Below are 15021 nucleotides of genomic sequence, written 5' to 3' on the forward strand. Positions count from 1 at the left end.
AAACTTATTTATAGGTTTTACTTCATGTAACTGAATTTGTTCTTAATTCAAAACAAAAAAAGAGGCAACTTCTCCTAAAACTATTTAACATTTCATAGATTACATTGCATAATACTTGTATACCTGACAAGTTACTGCCTACATATTTCTGTAATGTGGCCTTCCATCCAGATCAACTAATATGACAATATCAGCACTCAGTGAAAGTAATTGCCATCAGATTTTCTACCTCAGAACAGATAGGTCTAAGGAAATCAACAGAATTTAAAAAGTGATCTGTAGTAGTAAGTAATTTCATGTGAAGATTACCTTGGAAGAAGTTAATTTTTACATCAGATGGATATTTGAAATTGTTGGGTTTGAACACCGTATGATCTTCAATTTCTAATAAATTAGCTAAGTTAACAAAAAAAACCAGAGAAAACCAAGAGAAGTACAGCAATTTGCCTTCAACACAGCCATATCACTGTAATTCAGAAATCGTGACAAATACTTTAAGATGTTCTCAGATTCTCATTAATATTTTACCAGTGATTTAAGAATCTTATTTTTTAAAACGAAAAAAAATCAAAATGGAAATTTCACCACAAAAAGGAAAAAGGAAGTCAAACTCTGCAGAAGAGAGATGTCAGTGATACAAAGGCCAAAGAAGCAGAAAAGGATTTTATAGAGTATTATTATTTTAACAGACTTTGATTGATATCAATCTACCAAAACATTTAGAAAACTAATTTTGGCTTGACTGTCTGTATAAGCAGAGGCAGAGTCTTGTTTCCGCAGGGAACTACACACATGAAACCACATTTATTGTGAGCAGAAAAGTCCACTGTTGTCTCCTAAAACAGCACAGACCAAAGCACAGCTTTAAATATTCTCAGCTGTCAAACCCATTAGAAAAGTGTTTTAAAAAAATAAAATAAAAAAAGAAGAAAGACACTTAAGCAGCAAAAAGTAACATTTAAGTAACATTTCTCCTGCTGCAGTAACTGAACTAATGCTCTTAACTTGGGCCTGGAACAAAGCCTGTGTAATCACACAATTTATATTGTACTGAGCAGTTAGATACTGTACAGTTAGATCTGGCTGGCTGAAAACCAATCAGATTCTAATAACTTTTTTAAGTTCGACAGTAAGCAGTTGTGTTCTATGTTCAACAGCATTTTCAACACATGTAGAGGTAGTTGCAGGGGGAGGGTGGAAGGTAAGGATGGCTTTGTCTCAATTATAATGATCCAAAGACTGAAACAAGACCAAGCTTGCAGGAAAAAATATTTTTTACAGTTAACTGGGGCATTTAGAGGGGAAAAAAACAAACAAGCAAACAAACAAAAAACAAAACAAAACAAAACAAAAAAACAACAAAAAAAATGAACAACACACCCCACCACACACCAATATTCTTGAGGCAGAAAAGACCTTCCTTGAGAGCTATCCAATATGCAAGTTGACCAAAACAAGTCTTTGGCTAGAGTGCTTCATTTCAGCTGTTTCACCCACTAACATGTTGTAACCAAGCCAAATTAGCAAAGGTTTCTTAAAACTACTCCTATAATTCTGCATCTGTGAGTACTGCAATTCAGACACACATCCATGTGAGTAATGATTTTAGCAAAATACTTTTTCTGAAAGTGACACCATAAAAGACTAAGTTCAAGCAGATTCTTTTTTCTTTCTGATAAAAAATAGAATTTAGAGGATTAAATAATTAAACCAACAAGAAAACACATTCAGGACTTGTTCAAACATCAGCTTGAATTCAGTAATTGAGTATATTTTTCATTAACCACTAGAGGTCACACAATAACCATGGCAGCTATCCAAAAGATGAGAGGCCTCAAGAACCGGGAGGTATGGGAAAATTGAAGTACAGGGGTACTCACTGATTTGCACCTACAAATGAAATTACTAAATTATTTTTAGTCTTTCCATTTCCCCAAAAGATCAATTGAACTTGAATGGTCAGAGATGTCATTTGGCATTTTAAATCTTTATAAAATTTGATTTATAATTTTTACTTCTCAAATTACATCTGATAATAGAGGAAGAAAAGAATAGTCAGACCTTGGTGCTCTTTTGGAGGCATTCCTGATTTTTCAAACATTTCCTAATTTAAAACTTCTGGAACTTTGTTTCAAACAATTATATTACTATAATTACCACTGAAGAAACACAATGAAGCTGGAAAATCCTAGTATTCTACTAGTCAAAATTTTGCTATTCCAATAAACATTTTGAGCTTCCAAGAACCCAGAAATAGTAATAAAACCAAATCTGAACTCACACACATCAAATTCACTGTGGCTTTAAGCTAATAGCAAAGTTTATGCTGGGCACAATAACTTAAAATTCTCTTAGAACTGAACAGATACACTGCCCTCGAAATCTAGGAGATGTGGTGGTCAGGGCCTGAAAACTACTTGGTCATGAGAAATTAACTTATATTGCTAATTAAAATCTAGGCTATTTCAAAGCATCTGTGGAAATACTATTTGCAAAGTATTAGAATACTCTGTTTTACATAGCCAATTAAAAACTCCCTGGAAAATTCCTTTAAACCCTGCAAAAAGGCACCCAGTGCACACAAATACAGAGCAAGAGATGGCTGATAGTGAGTGATCCTGTGCTGCTTTCATATTAGATTAAATAGGAGATCAGTGTACGAAAACATTTCAGGAACTGACTCACTTGTTTTTATTCCACTTACTACAGTGCACACTGTATCTTCTCTTTGGAGAAATTTCATTTCATTAGATCCCAACTACAAAAGATAAAGACCTGCGTATGAAAGTCTTTTACTACGGCAGCGCAGCACTGCCGAACATTAAGCTGCCCTCTAACCCTAAGAACTGGTCCCACCAGAACAGGTGCTCCTGCTGACTCGCATTACCTGTTCTGGAATAAGTAAAATATTTCACTCCCTAAAGCTTTCAGTCTAGTACATTTCAACATTAAAAAAATAACAATAATAATAAAGGGCAGTGAAACAGTTGTAACCTGAATAATAATTTCAAAAGTTTTAGTACTCATCGTGTTTTTCAGCACAACAGACAACACACTACTAAAAGCTTGCAGGGCACATATCACACTATAGGAGCAACTCCTTGAAACAAAACAGAAATCATAAATCACATCTTAAAAGCAGAAAAGATGCAGACTTTTCTTGCAATAAAATTAGCACCACAAGTTTAGGTAGCTCTGAATAAATATTATAGCCAAAAAAATCCAGCTTTATCCACACACAAGCTTGTACGTATACACATACGCACTCACACACAGATTGCAAATCAGCAGAGATTGTTTTCTGCTTTGTATTAACACAGCAAGTTTTACAATCTTTTTAAGAATTTAGGAAGTAAGGATTTTTTTTTGAGAAATATCCAAATACGAACCTGCTTTTTCTGCGTGTGCCTTTTTTGAGCACCCAACGTAGCTGACTTAAAGCTAAGAGACTTGGACTGTCTCCTAACTTTCACTGAATCTCTCCGGCGATCATATGAAAAAGACGATGACTTCTTTGTAATTTTCCTCTTAGGTGTGTCTGCCATTTCATCCACCAAAGTATGGTTACCTTCAAGCAAAGAGCATTCCAAGAAAGTAAAAACTTGGTACCGTCAAGCTTCCACCAAGCTTATAAGGAACAATCTTCAATCCTATAGGAAGTACAAGGAACAGAGCCCACCTAAGAACAATTTCAGTTCTTCCAACAGGTTGTACAAATGAAAAAAGCTGATGGTCCTGCAATGCTGTATGTCACTGAAGAGCAGGTAGAACTTCTTGCTGTACAAACTCAAACAGGCTTCAGTAGTGATGCTAATCTGAACAATGTAGTGACTATCCTGCTGAGCACGCTAAAGGTGAACGGAAGGTAGTTCCCTGCACACCAACAGGGTGTGGAAGTACACCAACAGGGTGTGGGGATGAAGCAGAAGACTTTGGGTTCAAAGCATCTTCTTAACTCCTTCCTTTCTGAGCTACTGCTAGGAAGGTATCTGAAAAGTCAGACTGGTGAAACCTCCCCAAAAAAAGACATATTTTTTTCTTCTTTCTGGATCCAAGGCACTTGCTGAAGGAACCTTTAGCATGAGGTAGCTGCCTCAATCATTAGGATCCATATTTTAACCTAATTCAAGTATTTCCTTTTCTCTCTTTGTCAGAAAAAACTATTCATGCTACAAAATTATGAATTACTTTACTGACTAAGCCAACTAGAAAATAAAGTTCAAGCCTATGTATGAATCTTACCATCCTTCCTGGGAAATAACTATGAAGTTACAGCACTCTCTTAAGACCTCTTGATATCAACAGATAAAAAGGTAATGCTAATGAACTCTCATCCTAGTGATGGTGTGAGAATCTTATCAGACAGCTGAGATTGCAGCTTTAGTACCAGGATAGTGTTTAGGTAGGAATGCTTCGCTTGCATCACATATTAGTCAAGGAACACTACAAGGGTGTAAAGCCCCAAGACTTGCTGCTATTGATTTCCATTAAGCAAAACATATCCAAGCATAAAGCTGTGCATATGAGCATGTGCCTGCAAACCTAATGCTGTCAGATTTAAATCTGTGTTAAAATACAAGGAGGAAAACTATCTTTTGACAAACTTATGCCATAGAACCATAGAATCATCTAGGTTGGAAAGGAGCCTGGAGATCATCTAGTCTAACCGTTCGCCTAGCACAGTCCCCCCCTACAGCATATCCTTAAGCTCTAAATCAACTCTACTCTTGAACACCTCCAGGGATGGGGACTCCACCACCTCCCTGGGCAGCCCATTCCAACGCCTAACAACCCGTTTTGTAAAGAAATGCCTCCTAATATCTAGTCTGAACTTTCCCTGGCGCATCGTCCCCAGTCTTTTCCAGAAACTTTTCCTTATTTTATTCATGATGCTATTTCACATACAAAACAACTGTGAATAATTTATACTTGCAGGATTATCCATTACTATAATTAAGCTTTAATATGGGTCAGTCCTCTAGTGTATGAGTCTCACCACTCCTGTTGGGAAATATCTGTGAAGTTGGAACAGTCTTTCTTTTAAGACCTGCCGATATCAAGAGTAAGAGGGTAGTGTTAATGAATTCCCATAATCAACCTTTTCAGCAGTTAGTTCCTTTGTTGTAGGATGAATAATATAGCTCGAGGACAAAGTCATATGGCTAAAATTAATGAAAAGATTTCAGAATATCACGCATTTACTACCCATAATGGCCTAATTCTAGATTCACTGTAGATTTCTGTGGAGATTTACACTGTGAAGAATTAGAAAGTACTGGTTCATATTATCTACATCTAAGCAGTGAATCTGTAATTATTACAGGACATAGGTAAAAGTCTATTAATAAATGTTTTTAGTACAAAGTATCTCTTAACTGTGATGGGTTTGTAATACTGTAGCAGTCATCATCCATAGCCACATACTGACCTTCAGTGTTACTAATATTAGAACACTGAGAGACCATCATCATTTCAACAGTCTCTGTTGTTTTCACCAAAGTTTAGATTAAGGAAACTCTTTCTCACAAATTACCAGTTCCCATGATTTACAAAGATCACTTTTTTGAAGAGTAAAACTAAGCAGCCAATTCATCATTACATGGGCTTTTAAGCCATGACATCTCAAGAAAAAATGTCCTCCAAAACTTCTTGAAGCATCTGCAGCCTTTGATAAAATTCACATGTATTCCAGTATAAAAACTAAGGTCAAGGGGAAGTTTGAAAACCTTTTGGAGATAGCTAATCTTATGACATATTGTAATCAATATGTCAAATATTAGCAATTAAAACTGACAAAGGCACAAATAAACTTTAAAATCCATTAAAATGCATCTGACTTTGTATCAATATCAAATACAATCCTGATCATTTTACTTCAACAAAAAACACATTATACCTAAAACAGGTGCAAGAAATGTAACAAAAATGATCAGAGTTAATGAAAGGATTTCTGAATGAGAGAAATTAAATTACAAAGGAAACTGAAAAGGATAGAAGACCCTAAAATCTTTAAAGATACAGAAAAATATCTGGATTATATTTATTCACAGTTCTCCTAAATACAAGAATCTGAAGCACTCAACAAATCTATCTGAAAAGAAAAAAAAAAAAAAAAAAAAAAAAAAAAAAAAAAGGCAGTATTTTATACACAAAGCATATCTCCTTTCATTTACTTTGCTAATGAAAACTGCAGTTTCATTTGATGCCTCAGATCTTGCACTGAAAAAGACAAAGAACAGTTCCTCTATGTCACCTCTGATGTTACAGTCATCTACAGTTTGCTTCATCCGTCCTTTTTTCAAGGCTGAGAGTCCTGGTCCATTTAGGTATTGCTGATAAAGAAGCATTTAATCTATACCTGCAATCAATGTTGGCATTTGCTCTGTGCTTTTGCTATTTCTACAAAATCTTTTTTGGATGCTTGGTTTGTGGCTGGAGGAAGAAGAGGGCTCAACCACAGCTCGTACAGCAACCAGATCCCATCACCCATTCCCTCCCTCTATGCCCCTTGCTTAACCCCTGGACCACTCCAGCAGCTCCACAGCCACTGGCAGCCTTGCTGCACTGAAGGGAAGGTCTCAGCCTGCTCACATTGCCACTCTCCTCCTTCTTACTTCCTCCTTCACACTCATGCCACTCCCAGCAGCAAAGTCCTCAACCTTTCCTCCTCAGCTTGCTGGATTCTTCCGTGAACTGACAATGCTCATGAAATAGCAGAGAAATATTCAATTATTTTTGCAAGGAGGAGTCTTCTGCCATTTTAGTGAATAAATCTGCTACAAGACAGGGTCCAAAGAGTGGCGGAGCCTGCACAAGGTAAGCATCAGGACAGGAATGACAACATGCAAGAGAGGCAGACACAAGGGCAAGCTGCTGGCAGCCTTCTTAGATCTTATGTCTCACAGAGCTGTACCTTGCAGTGTAAGCTGACATTTCCAGAGGCCCACTACAAAATCAAAAACATTTTCCCAAATGTAATAGCTAGCTTAACACTCATTATTTTGTGCATCCATTTAAATGAGTGTCTCTCTGAAAGCACATCACATTTGCCAAAATATTTCATCCACCATGTTATTGTACCCCTCTGAATCACAGGATGCTTCTGCAACCCTTCATAATCAGCACTTACCATCAATATTTGGTTTCACACAGAATAGTGTAATTTGTTACTCCAGTATTCAAATCCCCCTTCTCTTTTTTCAAAACAATATATAATAAGCAATACTTTCTCCATCTTTCAGCCAGTTACATACCCATAAGACTCTTCCTCTTATCCCATGATAAGTTTGTGGGGTTTTTGACTGTACTAACCCAGTCACTGTTGCTCAGTTCTCTCTCTCTGCTGAGAATACAGGCAGGTTTGTGAGGCACGACTTTCTTCACAACACTTATGGTCTTGGCCAATATATCCATGTATGGGACTGCTATTCCTCACAGAACAGTTTTTACAAAATTATTCCATTTTCAGACATCAGATTTACCTTCAGCTCTTCAGATCTCCACGGAAACTAATTTACAAAAGTCACACCACCCTCCCACCCCCATCCTGGGGAATTCTTACTGCATTGATATAAGTACTTCAGTAATTAAGACAAAGAATTGGGATACTGCAGTTTATCCCCAAAATAAACAACAGATCATGAACAGAAATGCTGTCGTCACAGATCTAGAAAAAGTAAACAATGATGAGATTAATAATTCAGAGAACAGTGCTGAAAAAGATGAAAAACTGAGAGCTACAGGTGGGAGACAACGTTTAGTTAACATCTAGTATCTCTTAGTGATAGGAAAATGCACATTTCAATATTAATGTTTTGCCCAGTATTTCCTCAGTTCCATAGGTTTTAGTCTCATCCATAAACACTGTGAAGTTAAAAATTAGTTTATTAGAAATACTAAAAGCATTTAAATTCCATTCTTTGACAGAAGATAATATTTATATTTGGAGTATGTTATTTCCAAATAGATCTTCATTAAATAGAAGCTGGGAATAAAGACTACATAAAAAACTTTGATTTTCTACTGTAAATCTATCAGCAAGAATAATCTAAAAATCATGTGGCTATCCCAGTAATGACAACTCTATAGTGTAATGCCAGAAAACCTGGTTACAACAGAGACATTCTGTTTTTTCCAATTTGTCAGAACTTTGGTTAATATCAAATTGCCAATCTCTAAAAATGTAATTAAAATTAAAAACACTGCAGAATATTAAACGACTAGGACTTCATTGTTAAACTGAAGTTTTTTAATTTTTTAACAGAAAAGAATCATGGAATTATTACACAAAGTTTTTTTCCCAATATCAATACTCTCCCAAGCTCAGTAGCTCAAATAGTTATTTTAAGCTGTTACAAGAAAAGAACGCCTTATGCTCAAAATGTGTTTTGCCAAGTCACTTATGAGTAATAACAAATTGTTTCAAGGTCATCCTGTTTTCCTGGGATACAGGGAAGGCAGTCACAGAACAAGAAGCAAGAAGCTGCAGAGATAATCACGGTAATAGCTGAAGTTTAATTTGGTAGAAAAGTTTCGAGGGGAAAAGAAAAAATGGCATTCTAATCATGGTATTGTAAATACTAAGAATCATATTTTTGAGTAAATTTTCAGCATTTTTAGGTTTTGCTGTTGGATTTGCTGCACTGTACCTAGACAGTCTTTTGTTTCCTCCATGGTTTTAATCTGTTAATGGCAGAAACAAACTGTTAGAAGTAAAACAAGAAGTTGTTCTTTGCTGTTCATGGTTTTAGGGTTAAATTCTTAAATTGCAGAGTCAAAGAGAATTCAAATGTAAATTCAGCTGTAAGTTTGCTTAAAGGAGGCAGAGAGACACCCAAATTTAGAACAAACAAGGCTACTTTAAGCATTCTGATTATGTGCTGATGGAAATGTAAAGATAACACAGTTTATCTGAGCAACTTTCATCAAGTTCAAAAGCTCTTTAACATTTTGGAAAGAATGAACAGATGCAGTGTTATCAGAATCTCATTCTTTCTACAGCACCATGTTGTCACTGGTCTACCCAGAATTTACTACAGAACTGGGGTCTTGCATAACTGTCCCTAAAAATAAGAGTGACAGAACAAAAATCAATAGCGGCAAAATAACATAGTCACAGCTGTCCAGTCCCTAGCCAGCCTTTAACCTTAACATCATAGTGCATTTGCTCAAAATAGACCTAATTTTGTGTTGGTTTCAAGTTAACATTTGTTACAAACAAAATAGAGTCATCTTTTCCAATCCCACATTTTGTGTATCACATGTCTCTAACTCAACAGTGCTTTACAAGAGGAAGTAAACAAAACACCAGTATTATTTAGAATTGACCATCTGTTTAACAAAAACCAAAAGTTCATTTCCTTTCCACCACACTGGGAAAAGCTCCTAATATGCCTTCATATTACATGAAGAAGCTGCTCAAAGACTTTTCCCCATCACGCTAGAAGTAAGCAGGCACTAAATTCATAATAATATAATATTAATAGAGTCTCTGTAGGTCTCTAAAGGCAGATACAAATCAAGTACTATTGATCTCACTGAATTTCAGCAGCAATTTGATCACTTATCATAGTTAAGTCCAGATCATGAATGTCTGCAAACTCCATTTCAGTACAGATCTAAGAAATTAATCTCTCCCCTGTTCTCACCAAGAGTATTCCACTCAAAACAGCAACTTCTTATGTGCCTTTATAGAAGGTTCAAGTACGTCTAACTAGTAGTAAGCACCAACATCATCTTGATCTTACAGTAACCTGGGCCAGATACTAACACCACGCACACACACACTGTGGTAAACACGCAACTTCGCTCCAGACACCGCCAAACCATATTCTTTCAGTTTTTATCTCTGTACTCAGTGGGTGTAAGTATGAATTATGCATGGTGAAGAGCTGACTGAATATTTCAAAATGGTAAGTCAAGCAAACTCCTTAATTTAGAGAAATAAATCCAGGCTCTAATGCTAAGCATACACCAAAATACAGTGGTTATTTTTGAGAACTAGAGTTTTGAATTTATTAGGACTGATGAAGGAAACAATGACAATGCCTTCACACTTACAGGTTGCTAATCCCAAACTACCAAAAACCTAATGCATTCAGGCAAATTAATTTATGAATATTTGACATTAGGTTTATATCCTACATTGTTTCAAACTAGCTCTATTTGCCCAGCAGTGGCTGTTCTCTTAGGGAGGAAAGAATGTAGCTACACCAAACATAGACATTTTGATCTCCAAAGCCTTTCACTGAACAACAGTCTGAGCACAGCCAGGCAGGAAAAAATTACATATAACCGCACATGAAATAATTTATTTTACATTGTGCAAAATACAAGTGACTCTTTCAGTGAGAATTCAACTGGAAGCAAGTTACATTCATGCACGTGCTTTTAAAATGGGAGATTACATAACAATTTCCTGAGTATTTTTTTTCCATGGATAAACAAGGGCCTATGAGATCTCTGAATAAGTACTTTAAATTACACCCAAAGTACGAGGATCACTGAAGTGTCTATGTGCCTCAGCCTGCCAGGAGAAACCATGGTTAAGGACGGTTGAGGGCAGGGGGGTGGTGTTTTTCAGTTAGTTGGAGGTTTTTTGCTGTTCAGTATGTCTGCCTACTAAGAACTGAACTGAGATGATCAAGCTGGAAAGTTGACAAAGTTGACATATGTTTTCTGAGAGCCTTTGAAGAAAAGGCTACTTTTACAAGTAACAGAAAGCCAAGCAAAACAGTTCATTAACTTGTCTTTAAAATATTGTTCTAATCACTAAGTGCACAAGAACATGCACTTTTACAATGATGAAAACAGGTTATGAAGCTAACCAAAAGCAAACTAAAGGGAGTTATTTCTCCATTTCTGAAAAAGAGATTTTGGATATTCATCTGACCAAGCTTCTCAAGCAGTTTCCTCAAACAGTACCAAACATGCTCATACTTAAGACTAGAATGGATGCCACTAGTTGAAAACAGATTCTTGTTTCTTGTAGCCAAATATTTTTCAAAAACAACAAAACCAAGACATCCCATTTGTATTCATGTACACAGAGAGACAGATAAATATAAAAAACACTGATGTATTTCCATCAAAAAATATCTTTCCTTAACAAAACCTCGACAAAATTTGCACCTCAGTTAATCACAAAAAAGTTTTCCAAGAAAAAAAATATCCAAATGAGCATTTATTAATTTTTGGTTTAATACGGGTACTATCATTAATTACATTAACCAAGTTTTCATCAGCAACTTTACGGGCAGTGATATTGCGTAATATGAGTGTTGAAGTTGCATGCCAGATAAGTTAGAATGCATTAAATGCACTTTCTCAGTGAAATACATTAAAGGGCTTAAGAAAAGCTCTTTCAGACAGGAACATCACAAATTATTCCAGAGAGCAACTGGTTAACTCTTACTTATCTATTCAGTTTTAGTAAGTGACAAGAGAATACCAAAATATAGGGACAGAAGCTGCTAAATAAGTCACCCTACCATGCTGCATGTTAATGTGAAGGACATGAAAGATACTTCTCTTATTCCATTCAGAACAGCTGCTGTTTCTAAGGGTCTTTGTATTTGTTACAAGATAGAACATTTTCTCCATGGAGACAGTGGAACAGGAATAAATATATTCTTCACATTACTTAAGAGTTTTATTTTACTAACATAGTTGACCATACAGAGCAATAAATTCATCAAGACGACAAGCTGGTCCTTAGCTGTTTCGCATTCTGTATTGTGCTTATATGACACTGTACAAACAATTATGGCATAAAAGCAACCTCAAAAAGACAAAAACTACATTTATCACTGTGGGAACGATCCTTACATCTAAGGACCCATGGTAAGAGCAAACCTATCTTCAAAAGTACAGATGATAGGTAGTGAATAGCACAACAAGCTTGTCTTCAAGAATATAAAGAACTTCCTTGTGAAAATGAACAGAAAGACATTAAGTGTTCAGTTCTGCAATATCCTATATAGTTCTGTCCCAATTAAAAAAATATATACACACACACTGTTTAATTTTGAGCATAACTAATCCTGCAGACGTCAGTAATAATTAAATGTTTAGGTATGATCTGTTTAAGTGCTTTTTAACAAGATATGCTTAAGCGTATATATAGAAAACATCACTAACTGGAGATAAATTCAGAACCTTGCATTAATGAGACCTATATCAGGTTCTGCTAACACAAAACTAGTTGATACACTTGCTATGGAGGAAGCATCAACTGCAAAGTTAACAATCAAAAATTAAAGAGAACCAGGAAGGTCAGCTGTAAAATATAAGAAACTAAAAAACAATGACTAATGTCTGAAATGCTTGGGGAAAAAAACAAAACAAAACAAACAAAAAAAACCAACCATGAAGGTCAAGTAAGAATGATTAATTCAAGGATATAAACCAGTATAGCACAGTGCATGTTTATATTGCACGTTCCTAATCAATGCTACAAGGTATTATAAAAAAAAGGAAATTTAACTGATAAGTGCTATCAGTAGAGACATGCCAGATTCACAGAATCAAATCACAGGATATAAGCTTGGCAAATGCAGAAATAAATACTACTAATTACTAGGTATCTTGTCCATCTATACACAAAAACAATATTGTAATAATGACTTTGCCTGTTTCAGTTGCAGCCAGAGTTTTTCAGCTATTAGTCATGCACATAAAAACACCCACAGAGTTTCACTGTGAGGAATTACCCCACTTGAAGGCGGCATGGAAAGGTAACAGCCAAAGAATGAGGTCTTGGAAGTCACCAGAATTCAAACTTCTCCTTCTGAAGGGAGAAGCACATGAGGAGCTAAAGTAGTGCATGATTCAATCAGTTAAAAATTTATATATACACACTAATACATATACGTGTGTGTATATATATAGTGACAACTTGCACCAGCCTCCTTGAGGCCTGTAAGCAAAAGATAAACTAACTGATCATGCAGCTGAGCACTTCAATATGAGATAACTAACTAGAAGTTTTAATTAGCTTTTTGTGAAATCTTAGCTGGGACTATTTTTATGGAAGAAATTCCTGAAAACTCAGCACTGTTACTCTATACAGCTTGAGTAATTCCAACATTTCAGACAGTGAGGAATCTCAATGTCCCAAGACTCCTCACATGATTTTTTTTTATTAAGTCCTGCTTGAAATAACCATGGCAATTAAATTTTGTCACAAGAAATAACTGCAGGCAAAGTATTTATTTCTGAAAAATTAACCTAAGAGTCATCATTTGGCCAGTTTTCAAGGAGACTTCAGAGTGCCTGTTGCTTCCAAGAGGCAATTAAGGATCCTGTCTGTGAAGGAGCAGGGTCCTGAAACGCATTTCCAGACTGAAGTCCGTACTAAGCGCAGATGCTCTCAAGAGCTTCAGCAAACACATGCGGCTTTGCAGACAAAAGTGGTGTATTCACATACAACATTAGTGTGCCACAGTGTTTCCTACCTTATCCTTTTTGAACATGTAATTCAAAGACGCAAGTTTCTATAACCTCAAACAAACAGCCAATAGACAAAAACTTCTTAGCTGACTGAGATCTCAATGTCTACTTAACAAGAATAAAAGCACTCAAGACCCAGCAGTGTATAGTTATTTTCTCAAATCCTGTGTAACTTGCAGTTCCTCACAAAAAGATGCTTGAGAAACAATCCACCAACTCTTGCCAGTTTAAAAGCGGCCGTATTTTGCACATATTCAACCAGCAACAAGAAGCTAAAAACATACTCGGTTGTTTGTGGGGTTTTTTTGCATTATTGTTGTACTGTATTATGGTTTTCTCATTCTTGCAGCCTCCTTTTCTTACTTGAACTTGTAAAGAACCAAAAACGATGGAAAACCCATGATTTCCGGAAAAGGTTTCCTGTACTTTTTTAAAAACATAACAGTAACAGACTTCTCACATCTGTCAAGCAAACTATATTAAAAAACCCTAAAACCTCTGCATTGATTCCCACTTTTGGACACATGCAGGAAACACAAGAACACTGACACACAGCATGTGCTGAGCTGCCTTCATCACTATTCTTACTTACACGGTCTTTGTCATCAGCTACATCACAAAGAATGTCATCAAGATCCAAGATCCCACCATCCCCGTGCTCCAATCGATGAACTTGTATCCAGTAGTTTGGATCCTGCATAAAAGGAGAAGAAAATATCAGATATCACATAGCAACACAAAAAAGTTATTCTACCATACAGTTAACATCACAGTTCAATAAATGCTTGACATTAGAACATCCATTTAGGCCGTATTCCTGTAAATAAATGTAAATTGAGAGGGAAAGCCAAAGCTTATTTTTTAAATTGCCCTAGATTAGAGACATACTCTTCCCACTTTTATCAGCTCTGCATGAGTCACAGTCCCATCACTGACACGCAAGGGAATAGCATTCCCAGTGTTACTGAATATATGAGCTACAAAAAAGGAAAATATATCATCCTCAAAAATAAAGTATCTCAGACAGTGGTCAAGAGGCACAAAATGTTACAGGACAGCTGTACAGCATGGCGGTTTTTTAGAGGACAGCTATAGAGGGTACAAACCAATATTTAAACGGTATCAAAGGGCTTTCTGCCTGTGCTTTAGTGAAGTTGGTAGATGGGATATCTAAATCTTTTACAAAGAACACTTTTCATGTTTTAATTTGAAAAAGATACATACACACAGACACACATATGCACATATATCTCTGTGTATGTTTTTGTCTGTATAGATGTGTCTACCTTTCAGTATATAGGCTCTATTGTCTTTATTATTACTTTTGATACAAAAGGAAACCATAAGGAATAAAGTTGTATCCACAAAGTGTCTTGTACATATCACTACATGACCTGAGAGTTGTTTAGTACTCAAGGTGCTATTCTTAAATGGTTTGTTTTCTAACAGGGGAAAGTTGCACTGTAAACAGACAACCTGAACATGATGCATAATCTTTTCTTGCTTCTCAAATACACCCCCATAACAGTGCCAATGCCCCAGGCTGTTGTTAAGTCTAGCAGTAAGAACTTC

At 36.0% G+C, this 15021-nt stretch overlaps 1 protein-coding gene across 1 annotated transcript in view; it reads right to left on the reverse strand.

Annotated features, from left to right (window-relative positions):
* PARD3 (par-3 family cell polarity regulator) overlaps positions 1-14518 on the reverse strand; it is a 411749-nt gene extending 397231 nt beyond the window's left edge. Inside the window, exons 1-2 of the mRNA XM_026843423.1 lie at positions 14501-14518; positions 14042-14143 (exon numbers count right to left, since the gene is read on the reverse strand). Of these exons, the coding sequence (XP_026699224.1) occupies positions 14042-14143; positions 14501-14518 (120 nt within the window). The remainder of the gene's footprint in view (positions 1-14041; positions 14144-14500) is intronic.
* Between the last annotated feature and the right edge of the window lie 503 nt (positions 14519-15021).

The sequence above is a fragment of the Athene cunicularia genome (genome assembly GCF_003259725.1).
Source record: "Athene cunicularia isolate RWA chromosome 2 unlocalized genomic scaffold, athCun1 chr2_part1, whole genome shotgun sequence".
NCBI classification, from domain to species: Eukaryota; Metazoa; Chordata; class Aves; order Strigiformes; family Strigidae; genus Athene; species Athene cunicularia.